General features: G+C 38.9%; 1 protein-coding gene across 4 annotated transcripts in view; it reads left to right on the top strand.

The window, feature by feature from the left end:
- The window catches only part of NOX4 (NADPH oxidase 4), a 184448-nt gene that overhangs the window by 25033 nt on the left and 140375 nt on the right, over positions 1–19040 (top strand). For all 4 annotated transcript variants that reach the window (XM_075546434.1, XM_075546435.1, XM_075546432.1 and 1 more), the window contains 2 exons: positions 11576–11686; positions 13373–13457. In XM_075546434.1, coding sequence (XP_075402549.1) covers positions 11576–11686; positions 13373–13457 — 196 coding nt within the window. The remainder of the gene's footprint in view (positions 1–11575; positions 11687–13372; positions 13458–19040) is intronic.

Genomic DNA, 19040 nt, shown 5'->3' with positions numbered 1-19040 from the left:
TTTTATATCAATCATGGAAAATTATTGCTTTTCTACAAACCCTAATTATTATCCTGTCTCCCTTTCAGAAACAATATTTTATGAGCTGACAATAAACATGATGTAAGGGAATTGATATTTTGCCAACAGTTTAGTTGGAAATCTCAGGGGCACGAACAATTTTAAGATGAGTAAACATTTGATTTACACAAATCTATTAGTCAGCATGCTTAAAATAGAGTCACTTGGGGCTTATTTTAGGGTAAGTGTATAGATAAGACCCCATTTCTTACACGACACACTACTAATAACAAAAAGTACCAGACAATAATAGCACATGGAAATCTGGTATGGATTTCACTGTGATTTAATTGCAGAATGTATTGCATCAGTATTCAAGAGCTTTGATTTTCGAAGAACACTTTGTCTAATCTGGTTCTGGTTACCCTTGTAGGACGCACAGCTGATCTGGGATGCGGACTTCAGTGGTGACATATACATATTTTATTAATAATAGTTACAATTTATTGAGTTAATGACTTTTGGCAAGTATTGAATGAAGCACGTTAACATACTTAATTCCTCTTATTTTAAGTGGACTTTAGGAGCACAGACTCTAATCGATAACAATCCTCTGTTTAGAATGACTCAACACCAACCGATTTTTATAAATGTATGTAGTAGCGCAGTGATATTATTAATCGATGAGCTCTGTTTTATTTATAATACTACTTCTATAACAAACATCCACAAATCTACTTAGAATTAGAGTGTTATCATTAACTGGTTCTCCACGTGTGTGCTTCTGCTGGTCACTTATTTGCGTGTGCCTCCTTTCAGCCTGCAAGAGATTACCCCGAGTCATAATCAGACCTCGGAGATAGTGCAGGTTCAGTTTCAGATCACCATCATAAAGCGAACATTTAAATAAAGTGAGCCACGCGACATTTTCAGTTTCCTATTACAAGTAAAGGTTTTGTTTACTTATCCTGTCATCTATTAAGTGTGCAGTTGCATTGTGGTAAATTTTGGAATGTTATGAGAATTACAAAAATGTGACCCAGAGAGATGAAATCAGCACACGTCATCTACAAACTGGTGCCACAGATTCGCTCCAGGCAGGATCACCACAACCTCTAAATGATCCAATAGCAATATCTGGGAAGTAGGATAAGGCAGGGCATCATAAAAACGGCAGGCCTCTAGTCTAAATTTGAGGTTTCTCATTTCTGTGATAGTAAAGCTTGTTTTATCACATATATGAATAACTCAGTGTTTATTTTGAAACTTGTTAAAAATAAAAAGTCATTCTGTATTTATTTTCAAACTTTTCGTTGTGCGTTAGATGGGGCTTGCATGTCAGATCCCCGTTCTTGTATTGCACAACCTCAATAATGTTGACCCTCTCACCAGCTGGCTGTGCATCTCCCTGTTGTTGGATGCCCACTTCCCCGTCAGCACACTGACGCCTGCCTACCTTCCACCACATTGCTTTCCTTTTCCCGCCTCCCCTCCCTGCTAACCTTCAAAGCTTGCTTCTTTGGGTATGATAACATTTATCTTAAAAAATTTATATATATAATAAATTTGTGTCTAACTTCACTCAGCGTAATAGCTTCCAAATTCATCAATGTCACGAGGGGCTGTATAATTGTATCATTATTAATTAGGGATGTGTGTCTGGGTCAAACTGTGTGTCTCTGTTCTTCCACGGATGGGCCTTTGGTTGTTCCGTCTTCCTGCTGGTGTGAGTGGTACTGTGCTGAGTCTGCGGAGCGTGCAGCTGGGGGTGCTTTGTCCTAGTTTCGTCAGGGTCTGTCTCCAGTAGAGAGACTGTCGGGTCATAGGATATTTCCATATGTTTGAGGAATTGCCTACTGCCTTCTACAGTGGTTGCACACTTGGCAGTTCCACCATTAATGTGTGAGAGTGCCAAACTTACCAGACCCTCTTCAACAAGTTACTTTAGTGTTTTAGACTTTACTTTCAATGCTGGCCTGTGTGAGGTGGTATCTCATCGTTTTGATGTGCATTTCTTGAATGGCTAGTGATTGTGTTTTTAGTATATTTGTTGGCCACCTGGATGTCTTCTTTGATTATTTGTCTGTCCATGTCCTCTGCCCATGTTTTGATTGGATTTTTATCAGTTTCTTATCAATGTGTTGTGTTTCTCTGTAGATTTTAGAGATTGGTTCTTTTCCCACTTCATCATTGTCAAAAATGTTCTCCCAGCCTGTGGCTTCTCTTTTATCATAAGTGTCTCCGTTTTTGAAGGCTCCAGGCATCTAGCTTGTCTTCTGCTGTGTTTTTCATTGTATATGATAGGATGGTTATGCCAGTGGTTAGCCCCTTAATGTTGTCTCTGTTTTTTCATTGATGAACTTTCTACTTCTAGTGTTTACATTTCGGTCTTTAATCTGCCTTGCCTTCGATTTTGCATTTGGCATGAGGCAAGGGCGCCGTTTTGTTCTTCTGAATGCAGAAATTCTATTTGCTCAACAGCGTAAGTTACAGACTATTTCTTGCCCACTTGCTATGTATCAACCCTTTGTCAACAATAAGTTGTCTCTAGGTGTATAGATTTGTTTCTCTATTTTGTTCCATTGCTCTACATATCTATCATTGTACCCGAAGCAACTTGCTTTGACGATGGTGGTGTGTAATAGGTTTTGGGGTCAGGAAGTGGGAAGCCTCCTACTTTGTTGTTTAGCAGTGTTTTGCTTATTTCATGGGTCTCTTTCTTTTCCATACAAATTGATGAGCTTTTCCATTCCTTAAAAGAATAGTGCTGAAACAAGAAAGAGAGAATAATGCTGGAATATTTATTGGAATTACATTATAGTTGTAGAATAGTTCATTTATTCCTATTCATGAATGGAATAATCTTTATGTAGGTGTCTTTTAGGTTCTTGTAGTAGAATTTTGTTGTTTTATGTATACAAATAATTTATTCCTCTGGCTAGATTTGTCCTTGATAGTTCCTCTTTTGAGTGGCGATTGTGTATAGCGTTGTTGTCTTGACTTCCTTTTCAGAGCTCTCTGTTAGTTTCCAAGTGTCTAATTGAGTTTTGTATGTTGGTCTGATGCCCTGCCATGGTGCTGAATCCTTACAATTATTTCCAACAATTTGCTTGTCAAGTCTGGGATTTTCTCTGTATAGAATCTTAGAGTCTACACATGCGGTTTTATTTCTTCTTTACCAGTTTGGATGCCTTTCATTTCTTTTTGTTGTCTGATACCTCTGGCAAAGACTTTGGCACAAAACTAAAAAGGAGTAGAGATAAAGGGCCTCCGTTTCTGGTCCTTGTTCACTAAAGGAATGTGCCCAGTTGCTGCCTATCAAGCAAAATATTGACCATTGAGTTTGTATCTATGGCTTTATCATGTTGATGGACTTCTCCTCCACTCCTATTTTAGGAAGGCACCTACAGAGGAATGGGTGTTGCGTTTAGTCAAATGCTCTTTCTGCATCGATTGATATGCTCATACAGTTCTTTTTCTATGTTTTATTTATAGGGCAAATTGCATTTATTGTTTATCTAATGTTGAGGAATCCTTGCATATTAGTATGAATTCCACTTTATTATATTTTTGGGAGCATATTTTGTTAGATCCTATTGACTAGGACTTTGTTGAGAATTTTTGCATCTAGGTTCATAGAATATATTGGCCTGTAATTTTCTACTCTGGCAATGTCTTGTCCTGCATTCAGGAGTTGCTGCACTTTTCTATATTTTGGAACAGTGAGTAAGACAGGAGTTAACTCTTCTCTGAATGCTTGGGAGAATTACCCTGTGAAACTGTCTAGGATTGGCTTATTTGGGGGTTGGGAGTATTTAAAATTAGCTTATCTATTTTGTTGTTTTGTTACGGGTCTGTTGAGATTTTCTTTATCAGTCTGGGTTCATTTAGGTAGGTAGTGTTCTTCTAGAACTTTTGCCATTTCTTTTAGGTTTACCAATTTATTGGTGTACAATCCTTCATAGTGTTTTGTAATAATTACTTTTTTAAAATTTCAGATGGTTCTGTTGCGCACCTCATTTTATGATATTTATATCTTCTTGTTTTTCCACTTTGATAATTTGCCAGTGGCTTGCCAATTTTTTAGTCTTTTAAAAGAACTAACTTCTTATCTTTTATTGATTCTTTCTATTGCTTTTCAGCTTTCTTATTAATTTATTATTTTATTTTTATTATTTACTGTATTCTAGTCGCTGAAGTTTTATTTTGCCGCCCTTGTTCTGACTGTTGAGTATGTTCGGTTGGTGCTAATTTTGGTCCTTCTTTTGTGCTATGTCCTTTTAGTTCTACAATTTACCTGCTGGCTCCTGCTTTCACTCTGTCCAAAAGTTTTGATCTGCTGTACTTTTTTTCTTGTCGGTTTCAAGGAATTGCAAAATCTCATTCCTTATTTCTTCCATTATCAAGTGTTTTTAAGCAGGGTGTTGTTCAGTTTCCATGTAACTGATTTTTTTCTCTTGATATTCCTGTTGTTTATCTCTGATATGTTGTGGTTTGATAAAATCTCAGTGTTTATCTCAGTATTTTTAAGATATGCATTAGGACTTGCTTTGTGAACGAAAATATGGCATATCAATATTCCATGTTGTTTAGAAAAGTATACTGTGCTTTTTGGGGGGGTAGTCTTTATATTTATAGGAGGCAACATGTTAATTAGCTCTTCTGTGACTTTATTAAGTTTGTTTTTTTCCCACTTCTGTTTCAAGCATGGTATCTTGAAGTCTACTATTATTAATGTCTATTTCTTCAACCTGTAACAGTTCATGCAATGTATTTGAGGGCCTTTCTTTCATTGGGTGCATCGATGTTTATTATGGTTACAGCTCCTTGTTCAGTTGTCCTTTTACATGATACAACGTCCTTTTTTTTAATCTCTCATGAAGATTTTAGCTTGAAGTCTATTGTATCTGAGGTTAATATTGCCTCTCCTGCTTTTATTTATTGCCATTTGCTTGATGTATTTTCCCCTCCTTTGATCTTTAGTCTATATTTATCTTTTTGTTAAAGGCCTGTTTTTCATAAGCAGCATATTGATAATCCCTGGTTTTTTATCTAATCTGCTATTTTCCATCTCTTGATTAGTCCATTTGTTCAGTTTTATTTCAGTGTCATTATTGATAGATTTGAATGTATTGTCATTTTACTGTGTGTGTTTTTGTAGTATTTTTGGTTCTATTATAAAATTCTGTGCTGAGATCCTATTTTTGGGGGGGTATTTGTTGTCCCCCCTTTGTTGTTATTGTACTGTTTAGTTAGTCTTTATGCTTATCATTTAAAAAATTTATGGTCCTCCCGCCCCCACCCCTTTATGCTTATCATTTTATGGTAAATTTAATGAGTTTTTTCAACTTTCTTTGAGGTTACCTTGTTAATTAATTTCTTCCCAAGATTAAGACAGCCTATTGTCTCAAGAATTGCTTGACTTTCTCTCCATTAAATTACTTATAGTTGTCTTAATTTTGCAATGATGTCATCTCTTTTTTAGCATATTTAATCCTGTACTTCCTGTAGGCAAAAGCATTTTGTGTTCCTGATAGTGGTGGTGCACTTTCAGTGAATGACCCCTTCATATTTCTTTCTTTTGGCATTTATGAAATTATTTTAAAGTTGTTAGTAGAGATCTTGATTCATGATTAAAATTTTCATGGAAACTGTAAGCGTATAAGTTTAAGTTTTTAAACAAACAAAATGATTGCCAGCACATGTTATATGTGCTTAAAGATTCATTTCAAGTCGGCACACTATTATTAAACATCGCCATGTTCCTAGTGGAAGTCTATACAAAGGGCCAGTGGCTTAGAGGGATGTATAAGGTGAATGTGAAGAAAGAACTGAAGGAAACAAGCTACTTGTCATCCTAATTGCGATTGGAGGCAGCTTTGAAGGGATCTGAGGTACGTTTGATATTTCTGCCTCTCTAGAGCAGTCCCAAGAGAAGGAGAAATATCAGTGGTATCTTGCATATAATCACAGCTCAAAAAGAAGCACAGACTCAGAATATGAAAGAATGAAGGGGAAAAAATCAAGCTTGGAGTTTCAAAATATTGAAAGATTCTGTGGACAAAATATTGAACAATGCAGGGAACATCAAAAGTAGATATAAGGAATACACCGTCACAGTACTGAAAATATTTGGTTGATGTTTGGCCATTTCAAGATCCAGTCCATGTGATTAAGAGTTGTACTGAAAAAAGAAATTCCAGCTGTTGGATATCCCTTGCAGAGGGTGGTGGGGAGGAGATGAGTCACGCAGGGTTCAGTGTAGCAACAACGAAACTCAAACCATTCCTCTAGTTCTTGAGCGCTTCCTTCCCCCCAGTTGTCATGATCCCAATTCTACCTTGCTGACCTGGTTAGACCAGAGGATGCACAGCGGTGTGGTAGGGATCTGGAAACACAGGGAATCTAGGATGGATGAACCCCTGAGGACCAGCGGTGAGAGTGGCGACACTGGGAGGGAAGGGGGTGTAGAAAGGGAGAACCTATCTCGGGGATCTACGGGTAACCTCCTCTCTGGGGGATGGGCAATGGGGAGGCGGGTGAGGGGAGATGCCGGGCAGTGCAAGATAAGATAAAATAATAATTTATAAATTATTAAGGGTTCATGAGGGAGGGGGAAGCGTGGAGGGAGAGGGAGGGAAAAAAGGAAAATGAGCTGATTCTAGGAACCCAAGTGGAAAGCGAAGTTTGAGAATGATGAGGGCAATGAATGTGTAAGGGTGCTCTACTCAATTGATTCATGTATGGATTGTTATAAGAGTTGTATGAGTCCCAATAAAATGATTAAAAAAAAAAGAAATTCCAGCCGTAATGAAGGTGTTAGCGACAAGTGGCCAGGAATGGACAGAATACCAATCGCAGTATTTCAACAAGCTGATAAGGCACTGCACGCACTCACTTGTCTATTCCAGGACATTTCAAATACAGCTCTCTGGCCAGTGGACTGTGTTCTTATGTTCTATCGAGTCGGTTCCGACCTGTAGCCACTTTATACACAACGGAATGGAACACTGCCCAGTTGTTGCCATGCGTAAGTCCGTTATTGCCGTTGCTGTGCCAGAGCATCTTATTGAGGGCCTTCCTCTTTACCCTGCCTCTCCACTTCACCAGACAGCGCATCTTGCTCTGGGACTGGTCTCTCCTGACAACATGTCCAAAGCATGTAAGACAAAATCTCAGCATCCTGGCCTCTCAGCAGCGCTCTAGCATCCTTCTTCTAAGGTAGATTGATTGGTCTTTTTTTTAGTAGTTTGTGGTACTTTCAATGTTCTCCTCCAGCACAATTCAAATGCACCAATTCTTCTTCAATCTTCCTTGTTCAATGTTCAACTTTCACATGCGTAGGAGGTGGTTGACAAAAGCATGCCAGCAGGATCACCCACAAAGAGTAGACACTAGGGGAGCTTACGGGCTAAGAATAGTGGGCTGCAAGCAACCGTATTTGTACTCATTCTAAAGGAAGGTGAGCCAACAGGATGTGGAAATTGTCAAACAATATCATTAATGTTACATGCAAGTACAATTTTGTGAAGATAATTTAAAATTAGCTGCAGCAGTTCTTTGACAGGGAGCTTTTAGATATTAAAGTCAGATTCAAAGCAGGGCATCACACGAGGGAAATCATTCCTGATATTAGATGCATCTTGGATAAAAGATGGTTGCTTGTGTTCTGTCTATTATGCAAAGCCATCCGTAGTGTGGACCATAACAAATTCGTGATAAGCTGAAGAGGAATGGGAATTCTAGAACACCCCCTGTGGTCATGTGGAACCTGTACATGCACCAAGAAGCAGTCATTTGAACAGGACAAGGGAGAGTTCGTGGCTTAAAATCAATAAAGGTGTGTATCAGCATTATTTCCTTTCACCACAGTTATTCAATCTGCATGTTGAGAAAATAATGCAAGAATCTGGATTATACAAAGAACAATGCTGCTGCTGGATGGAAGGAAGAAGTTTTAACAACATGCAATATGCAGATCCACCACTTGACTGGTATACTGTGGTAACTTGTGTGTTGCGGTGGTGCTGGAATCTATGTCACTGGTATTTCAAATGCCAGTAGGGTCACACAAAGTGCACTAGACTAAGAACCAAGTTTCTAGACTAAGAACAGAATTTGAAGAAGGAAGCCTGCAGTCCACTTTGGAGGAAGTAGCTGCTGAAAACCTTGTAATACAGAGAATTAAAACATTGTCTGATACTGAAAGCCAATGAATGGAAATAGAACACTGTCAGAGATAGTGCCGAAGGACGGACCAGAAGGCGTTCGAAACATGTATGAGGAGGAGCGTGAGCGTGACATGAATGGGGTAAAGCCTGTGGGAGTAAAGCCTTTAGGATCTTCAATTGTTGACGAGTCATAACTCAAAATTAGAAGAAACAACTGAAAATGCCAATATTTGGAACTTGGAATGTATGAAGTGTGAATCTAGGAAATTCGGAAGTTGTCAAAAATGAAATGGTGATAGGGCAAATGTTCAATAAGTTCATTCACAAAGGCAGGTCCTCGCCTACCATATAAATACATGTCACAAGAAAGCAAGGGGAGCAATAAAATAGTAACTATCTAATTGTTCTAGGCCGTCATGCATGGGACATCCACAAGACAAGAGATCCAAACCAAAGTTTAATGACCTCCAGTTCTATGACCTTGAGATAGCTGTAATCTCCTTCTCACAGGGACTTTCAGCCTTCATGTCCAAGGGCTACAAGTGAGTTTGAAGTAAAGCCCTGTTGACTTAGTGGGGTTCCACATCAAGTCCTTCTGGGGTGGCCCATGAAGGATGTTGTGGGCTGAAAAAAAACAGAGTCTAAGGTCCCAATCAATAGTCGGTAGCACACAGCCTGAGTTGTCAAGAGATAGGTAGAAACTAGGTCCAGAGTACTTAATTAGGAACATAGTCCTGGGTCTGTTCTCCTCTTGAGTTCTCTATAAGTATTGTGAAACATTCTTTTCATGATGAGAGGTTGCGCCTCCCTATTTCCCCATCAATAGAACTGCAGTGACCTTCTCTGAGATCTGCATCTAGACTCATCTAGACTTGGATTCCCAGTAAGAGTGTCTGTTGATTTGGCATGATCTTGGTAAAATGTTATGTCTCTCTCGTCCCACATCTTGAAAAACGGACCCCAGCTGAGGTGAGATCTCCTTTGTCAGAGTGTCTGTATAGGTGGCATCTGGTCATTGTTTTGACTTGCGTCTTCTGAATGGCTGATGACACTGAGTATTTCCAGTCACTCCGGAGATTATTCTGCACCAGTCAACAATTCATGTATTGTGATTTGTAGGCAGAAAATACTTGTATAATTTCCTTTCTACGACAGTATTTTCAATTCTATGTCATTGACTAAATTAATGTCCATATCAAGAATTGCCTTGTGTCCCAGGGGTATGAGTGGTAATATTCTCTAACATAAGTTGAAAATGACTTCTTTAATAAAGTGAACCAGAGGCCTATATAAACCACAGAGAGATATATGGATGGATTTGGGGCTCACACTTAATTCTAGCCCCAATCTAAGAACAGTTAGTTCTCTGACATGACGCTCACGCTCATGAGGAGAGCAATGAAGATAAGCCTGCTGTGGCGAAGTGCGGTGAAGACACCAGGCGTTTAGCCTCTGGGGCACTTGCGTTTCTAATTTGCAGCACAGATACTCTATGGACAGATTGCTAAAAAGAAAGTATTTTTTGTTTGTTTAAACCTCTAGAGCAGTGGTTCTCAGCCTTCCTAATGCTGCGACCCTTTAATGCAGTTCATGTTGTGGTGACGCTCCCCCAACTATACAATTATTTTTGTTGCTACTTCATAGCTGAAATGTTGCTACTGTTATGAATTAGGCGACCCATGTGAAAGGGTTGATTGACCCCCAAAGGGGTTGCAACCCACAGATGGAGAACCGCTTCTCTAGAGAGCTTTTTTTTAATCAATAAACTACTATGATATAGTCATCTTGAATCCATGCCTTACCTCCAATCATATCAACGGTTAAGTGTAAACAATTGCCATGGGAATTGATATGTGATTTGTAGGCAAAAAGAATCTCTATACATAGAGACAGGTAGCTCATATGACCTTTGACCTTTTGGGAATCCTATGGCTGAGATGGAGCCTGTGGAACCATTGGGACAGAAGGTTAATCACCAAGGCCTTCCAATGTGTGTTGCCGGATAGTAAACTTTGGCTCAAAAAATAAACATTTGTTCATTAGCATATGTGTTTACCATATTGTATGCATAAGTTGTTCTAGTTGAAGAAGGTTATCTCACTAATAGCAGGACAACATGTTTCTCCCCCCTAGGGGAGTGTGGGGAGGGAAAGGGGTGTAAAGGGACCCGCTGGGGAGGAGAGGTGGAAATCTGTAGGCGAATGCTGTCAGTGAACGGTGAATGCATCAGGAGGCTTAAGGCCTTTGTTCCTGTATCATTTCTTCAGCAGACCTGTTTCAGCTCCTCCTGTAGCTGAGTCCTTGTGGTGGAATTGGTTACACCTTTGGCAGCTAACCTCAGGGTCAGTAGTTCAGACCTACATGGAGAAACACGTGGCGGTCTGCAGCTGCAAACATTTACTGCCTCTGTCACTCTAGAGAGCACTTCTAGCTGCCCTACGCGTCGATATGAGTCGGAATCAAATAAAGGCAGTGGGTTTGATTTTGGATAAATGCAAGCACAGATAAGGAGCCTGGTGGTACAGTAGCCGAGTGCTTGCTTGATTGCTAAAGGAAAGGTCAGCGTGGTTCAAGCCATCCATCTCTCCTGGGAAAACGTGCAGTCTTTTCTGTAAGGATTTACAGCCATGGAATCGTTCTTCTCCGTCCTATAGGCTCATTATGAGCTGTAATTTACTCTATAGCAACGAGTTTGGCGTATAAACAAAGTGTGATGCCCATGACAGGATGACTGTGAATCAAACAGTAATTTCTTTTTCCCATAGCTCACTGTCTTGATGGCAATGACACTCTATTAAAACAAGAAGCTGCAGTAAAACGTGAGGAAATGTTATAGTGAGAGAAACACAGAAAACAACGGGAGAGTTTCCATAATGGAGTCCTTCCTAGCTTAGGGTCAGAGAAGGCTGCCCAAAGAATAGTGTCTGGAGTGAAATCCGAAATCTGAGGGGGCTAGTCGGTGGTGTGAAAAGGGCTGGGTTGGAAGCATGGGGAGAGTAGTCCAGAGAAAGCAGAAATGAAAAGCTTTCTTTGAAATTGCAACATGACCAGTGAGCAAAATATCCATCCTTCTACCAGAACCCACTGAGACTCTCTGGGGCTCTTCCCACCAGAACAGTCAGGTGCGGGCAGAACAAGGAATTGGTCTTGTGCTGCAAGAATGCGCACAGGTAATTTGCACACTAGCAGACGTGAGAGACACATTCAAACTGATGGAAGCACCCAATAGAAGGAGCCCACATTGCCCGAGACAGAAAGATTATCCAAGACTTTTGAGGGAGTTGGCATTTACTATGCTCCTTCAAGGATGAACAGGGTGAGACCTGCCGTGTAGAGGGAGCTCAGGGATGTTTGCCGTTTCTTTTTGCTTTTGACTGTGTTGTGACCCTGCCTTATTTGTTCAGCTAGGGTTGTGTCTCAGCAGAGCCTCTGCATCTGTTCTGAATCTCAACTGCAGCCTCATCCTTTTGCCCGTGTGCCGGACCCTCCTGGCTTTTCTGAGAGGATCCCAGAAGGTAAGAAGGAAAACAATCCGAGCTACAGATTCTAGCAGAAGCATCAAGTACAAACATAGCATTGCGAGTTATGTTTAGTTTTCCTTAGGGTATGGTCTGACTTTCTGCTCGACTGATTTCCCCCAAAAGGACAGTCAAGGCCCATGCCACTGACGCTGATCAGAGCGCTGTTCTGTAATGCTAGATATGGGCAGGTGATAATAGGAGGTGGATTTTAAAAGTTCATGGGGGGTGGGGGGATGTTGGAAACCATTATATTTTTATTCCATTTTCCCATAAATTTTTGCAACCCCTCCTATAGTTATTGTTGATAATGATATCAGGCATTGTGGTAAGCGCTTCGTGTATGCAATTGTGGATCCTCTCAACAATCCTGTAATCAGGTATTGTTAGTTCCACTTTATAGATGAGGAACCTGAAGCAAAGACACTTGAAATAACGTGACCAGAATTATGAGGCTAGTGAATGGCAGGGCTAGAATCAGTTCCAGTCCTGAGCTCTTTCCACTTGACCGTGCCACATTGCTATCTTTCATTTGCCTGTAGATAAGCCCAGGTGAGAAATCTAGAACCCCAATGACTTCGAAGTAGCATATTGGATGAGTATTTCTCTTGGGGTAACTTTCCCATATGCCCATTTTAAACTGGATCTTGATTTGATAGTGAGGTCCGTGTGTGTGTTCTATTGTTATGATGTGAACGATGCAAGAATACAGAAAAAAAAAACACTGATATTCCATTAAAATGAAACAGGCTGTTTTTCATTTTCAATTATCCTCCCATGTATGTGTGTGTGGTGTGTGTGTGTGGGTGAGTGATTGAGTGTGTGTGTGTGTGAGTGTGTACGTATGTGTATTATTTTTGCACTAACAGTAAGTGAAGTTCTGTTGGATAGATGCTGCTATACAGGTGTTAATTTGAGGTAGCTTAGATGTTCAGTGAATTTCACATCAGTGGAGTTCTTCAGGTGAAATCTCTCAACCTTTTCATATAATTATAATTGGAAACTCTTTACTTTTACTGCAGTCATTTGTGGAAATAGCTCTTTCCCTAAGCTGGCTGCCACTGTAACCTGCTAGGTTTTGATCCCTGTGGCTGGCCATTGGCTTGGTGTGAAGAACGAAAAGTACCAGGAAATGAAAAGTGCCCACCTACGTCTCCCAGTATTTAATATGATTTCATTAATTGTCCCCTGGTGTGAAACATAGGTATTCAAAGATGCTTGATATTTTTCCATAAGTTCAAGAAAAAATATAAAACTAAATGGTTTGCTTCACTTGCAAAACAATCTATTTTTGGACTGCAAAAGGAAGTCTTATAAATTGTACATTTAAAACATTCCTGAAATTTGCTAAGTAACAAGTTAAAACTTTCTTCCAATTCGATCCTACCAGGACAGAGACTGACGGCAGCTTGGATAAGTATCTGTAGATGTCTTATGATGTAATACATTTAAGTTAAAATAAGATAGTGTCATAGTGTAGTTTACATTATATATATATCAATAATATAACTTGCATGTTTTTATCAGTAATTGCATATTTACCAATAACAGCCTCCTTACTTCTCATTGTTGGTTTCCTGTATGTTCCATTGCCTAGATATATCATAATTTATCTTAGCAATTTTTATTTTATAAGTGAAAACTTTGTACAAATATCATTTTTCCCAAACATTATTTATTTAGGTTCCAAGTAGGCGGACAAGAAGATTGTTGGATAAAAGCAGAACATTTCATATAGCATGTGGCGTTACTATTTGTGTTCTCTCAGGTAAGAAAGCTAAAAGATGTAAAATACTTTATTACTCTTATTGTTAGATGCAGTAAACTAGGTTCTAACTCATAGCAAGCCCATGCACAATGGGGAAATGTGCCCAGCCCCGTGCTATCTTCCCAGTGCTCCTGTGTTTGAGTCCATTGTTGCAGCTGCGGTGCCAATGCATCCCATCGAGGGTACCCCTTCCCTCTTGTTTGCTGACCCTCTACTTTACTTACCAGGATGTTTTCTCCAGGGACTGATATTTTTCAGTCTTTGTGATAGACTTGTCGTATCCTTGCTTGTAAAGAGCATTCTGCGTCTACTTCTTCCAAAACAGATTTCTTTATACTTCCAGAAGGTGAGGGTATATTCAATATTCTTTGTCAAGACTGAAGTTCAAATGGATGAAAACTTCTCCCGTCTTTCTTATTTCTTACCAGCTTTATAAAGTAATTGGAAAAGCTATTAAAATTTCAAACTTTATAGGTGGTATCTTATTGTTCTGTAAGTTATCCACTGTTACTAAGTTGTAGTTATTACTATTATAGAACTTAATTTTCATTTTACTGTGTTTAAAGAGGGTCAATTTAAGAGAACTACAGAAAATGCGTATATTATTAAATTTTTTTCATTATAAATAAGCCAAGTCTGGGCCTCTAGACTGGCTATAATGTTTTTGGAAAGTAAATAATTTCTTTAGAAAGATTGAAAGAAGCAAACAAAACTTTTTTTTCCAGACAAAAGTTTTAAGCTCTTACAAATATGACATGACATGGAAGAGAACATAAAAGTTAGAAAGTGAAATATAGGTTCTAAGAATATGATTTGCGTTAAAATTATATTTGAGAAATATTTCTGTAACATTAATAATAGAGTCAAGGAATAAGCATCAATTTTGTTGAAATTTGTCTTGCTTCATTTCAAGTTAAAAAGTAGAGTCACAATATTTTGGTTTTTAAGAATCGTTTTAAAAATGTCTATATTCTGTTTTTCACATTTTCTTAATAGAAAGCAACATGCACAGTGATGAAAAATGTGAACTCTGCCATTAGTCAGCCCCGGTTCTACCCCCTCTGCCCTTCTATCGTATTGTGTGCCACTGCCTCCCAGATCCCGTTTATTATTTTCTAACTGTAAAATGTGTTGATAGTAGCACGTACCTCGTATTTAATTGCAATCCAAAATGCACTTTAACTCTTAGAATTCATCATACTAATTTGTATTCTTAGTTTAGGACTCTGCTGCTATTTGATACAACGTAATTACTCTGGACATTTCTGTATGGCTAGTTTGACTCAGCAGTGTCTTCAGGCAGTCATTATTGCTCTTAGGTTCTGTCTCGCTGACTCATAGTGACCATCTGACTAAATGCAGGGACGACTTACTCATTGTCCGGTCCTCACCGTTGTTAGGTGTGAACCGCTGAAGTCACAGTGTCAATCCAAACCTCATTTGTTCCTGCAGAACTTGTGTGTGGATCATGAGGCAGTCATTTGAACAGGTCAAAGGCACACTGCATGCTTTACATTCAGAAAAGGTCTGCCTCGGGGGTGCATCCTCTCACCATGCTTGTTCAGTCTGTCTGCTGAGCAAATAATTAGAGGAAATGGATTATATGAAGACTATTTAGGCGTCAGAATTGGAAGACTTATTAACAGCCTATCTGCATAGGTTGTTAGCTGAAACCCAACTGCATATCTGATGTGCAGAAAGCACAACCGCTCTTGCTCAAGTTAAGAACTTGAAGCACTTGCTGATGAAGAGCAAGGGTTTCAGCCTTCAGTATGGATTTCCCCTCATGTAAAGAAATTCACAATACGCACAGTTGGACCATCATGATAATGACCAAAGACAAAGCTGTCAAGGATTTCACCTGGCTTGGATCAATGTTCATGAAAGCAGCAGTTAAGAGATCAAAGGATGCACTGTATCGAACACATCTGTTACACAGTGCTTCTTAGAGTGTTGAAGAGCAGGGAGGTTACTTTGAGGTCTACGTGTGCTGCCCCAAGTCATGCTGTTTTCACTCGCCTCATACGCACGTGGCAGTTGGATATTGTATAAGAAAGACTGAAGAAGAATAGATGTTTTTGAATTTTGGTGGTAATTGAATATGGCCGTTAAAGAATATTGAAGGAACCATGGACTGCTAACAGAACCAACCAATTTGTTTGGGAAGCAGTATGGACAGAATGGCTCTTAGAATAATATATTTGGAAACATTGCCAGGAGAGGCTGGTTCTTGGAGAAGGACATCATGCATGTCCAAGTGATGGGCCGGCAAAAAATAAGAAGGCCCCAGAGATGGACTGACAGAGTGACTGCAACAACGGACGCAAGCACAGGAAGCCTTGTGACGTTGCTGCAAGACCTGGCAGTGCTGTGGTGTTTTGTGCTTACATTCACTGTGAGTCATAACCAACAAATCGGCACCTAACAATAGCAATGATAAAAATAACGCAACAACAACAATATGATATCTAATATATCTAATAAATAGATAAGGATTAGAGATGGATTAGATTTAAAAACCAAAACCAACCCAGTTTCTCTAGAATAGATTACAACTCAGGTGACTCCATATGTGACAGTGCAGAATTATGTTTCACAGGGCTTACAATGGCTGCACTTTCCTTAGTTGATCACCAAAACTTTCTTTTGAGACACCTCTGGGTGGACTGTAACCTCTAAACTTTTCATCAGCACCCTAGTCCATTTACCAATTTTACTGCCCAGAAACTCTTTGATTGAAGTTAGAGAAGGTGAGAAATAGAAAATGGAGATGAATCTAGGAATTTGGGCACAGATTGTGACTGGATTTGGTCCAACTGTGCGTGAGTCTAAAATATCCTCGCTCGATTGAAGAACACTCAAGAGACAGAGAGAGTGTGGTCTGCCACACCTGAGCATGTGCTGATGAGTGGGAACAAAAGGCTTGGGATTTTATTTGACTCAGTAATCTTTCTTAACGTGAGTTTTCCTATCTATAAAATTGGGTTGATTCTATAGCTTCATTGTTGTGAGAAATAAGTGAGACCATTTTTGCAGTGTTTTTTATATTTCTTCCCCTTGCCTAAAATCACTGGTCCTGAATTCTTTTAAACTAAAAAATCATTTTTAAAGAATGTTTCCCTAAAGGGTTATGACATGCAGCTGTTATCTAATATTATTTCTGAAGAGTATTCAGACAGAATAGCAATTTCTGTAAGTTAGATTGTATATGAAATATTATCTTTAATTTCTAGAGGTTTTTTGCCAACATTTATCCTGTTGAACTTAGAATACTATGACTTGAATATGAGGCCTATATTCTAGGTATGATAGAAGATATGTAGACTAAATAGTTATATGCAAGGTTAGACCCATGAGAAGCAAAAGATGGAGCATCTAAAAAACTCATGACTGCATGCATGCCTACATACATATAATGTACACCATGTATGTTTAATATGTGTGAAGAGCTACTTCTTTCCAACCATTGGAATTTCAAGTTTTCTATATGATATCTACTGTCCAAACTGTTTACATTTAAACTTTTTCTTTTGGTTATAAAACAATTTACTGCTATAGAGTCAGTTGGGGAACCAATGCAACCCTCTTAATACAGGGTAGAATTGTCCCTGTGCATTTTCTAGGCTGTAACTGTGTGTAGGGGTGGAAAGCCCTGTCTTTCTCTATTGAATGCTGTGATTTTGAACTGTGAACCTTGAGGATCACAGCCTAATGCATAACCATTATGCTACCAGGACTTCTTATTTACTTAGTTATTTATTAACTTAGTATCATTTGCTTTGGCACTTTTGTTCACATATTATACAATTCAATAGTTCAATCATATCAAGAAAAGTTGTACAGTCATTGCCACAATCAATTAAAAAACATTCTCTTCTTCCTTGTACTCATGTTATTTGTGTAATTATTATTTTTTAATTGTGGCAAAAATATACAGAAGAAAACATTCTCTAATTCAGCAACTTCTACTTGTATAATTCAGTGCCATTGATTATACTTTTTAGGTTGTACAACCATTATTGATATCCTTTTCCAAATAATTCTACCACCATTAAAAAAACTCAGTGCCCCCTAAGAAAACACTTCTGTAGTTCAGTTGCTTTGAAAAAGAGTTGTGTGCACATCATCACAATCAGTCTAGTGGTCCCTTTCACATTCACTCTTTGCTCCCCAATCCACCTACCACCCCATCACAAACCATTGCATCAGTTATTATCTCTGTATATTCACTACTTAGGACGTCATAAATCAGAAAACCTGACAGAAATATTTTTAAAAGAAGCAGATAATAATAATAAACAGATAAAAATGAAGTGTAAGAAGATGAAGTTTGTGTAGTACTCCTGTCAGATCTCCTCTGAATACTTGGTAGACGCCCCTGTGAAACCACCTGTCCCTGAATTTTTCTTGGTTGGAATTAAAAAAATCATTTTATTAGGGGCTCATACAACTTTTATCACAATCCGTACACACATCAATTGTGTAAAGGACATATGTACATTCATTGCCCTCATCATTCTCAAAACATTTGCTCTCCACCTAAGCCTCTGGCATCAGCTCCTTATTTAACCCCTCCTTCCCCGCTCAGCCCTACCTCCTGAACCCTTGATACTTAATAAATTATTATTTTGTCATATCTTGCCCTGTCAGACATCTCCCTTCACCCACTTTTCTGCTGTCTGTTCACCAGGGAGGGTGTTATATCTAGATCCTTATAATCGGTACTCCCTCTCTCCCCACCCTCCTGGTATCGCCACTGTCACCATTGGTCCTGAAGGGATCATCCATCCTGGATCCGCTGCTTTTCCAGTTCCTATCTGTGCCAGTGTACATCCTCTGGTCTAGCCAGACTTGTAAGATAGAATTGGGATCATGATAGTAGGGGGGAAAGGGGGTAAGAAGAATTTAAGAACTAGAGGAAAGTTGTATGTTTCATTGTTGTTACACTGTACCTTGACTGGGGTTGGGAATTTTTTAATGTCCTGTTTTTCTTATTTAGTCCTTTTATAGTTCTAGTGAGTTTTGCAATACTTCTTCATTAATTTGAGTGGGCAATGTATCTGCCCGTTTATTCTAGATTGTCAGATTTGTTTGAATACAGTTTTTCATAGTAATGAAAATTTTCCATATGTGTTGCAGAACACATACTGTGTTTTTGTTGGATGAAGCATTCTGTTAATGTCTGGGAGGTCGATTTTTTTATTGTATTGTTGAGCATTTTTGTGTCTTTACTGAGTTTTTTTCTCGATGTTCTGCCTCTCGTTGAGAGTGGTGTATTGAAGTCTTCTGCTATTGTTGTCAAGGTCTCTATATCCTTTTAATTCTGTGAAGATTTGACTGATGTATTTCAAAGAACTTTCTTTGCATACATATATGTTTATTATAGTTATACGTTCTTGGGCTATTTTTTCTCTGATCATTAAGTATTGTCCGGTTCTGTCTCTTATTACATTATTTATCTTGAAGTGTATTTTCTCACAGATTACTATTACTACCTCTGCTTTCTTTTGGTTGTTTGCTGGGTAAGCTTTAGTCCAGCCTCTGATTTTTAGTCTGTTCATGTCTTTGTTTCTGCAGTTTGTT

Source organism: Tenrec ecaudatus, chromosome 4 (genome assembly GCF_050624435.1).
Source record: "Tenrec ecaudatus isolate mTenEca1 chromosome 4, mTenEca1.hap1, whole genome shotgun sequence".
NCBI classification, from domain to species: Eukaryota; Metazoa; Chordata; class Mammalia; order Afrosoricida; family Tenrecidae; genus Tenrec; species Tenrec ecaudatus.
Note: the sequence above shows the minus strand (reverse complement) of the source record. Positions and strands in the feature narration are given on the sequence as shown.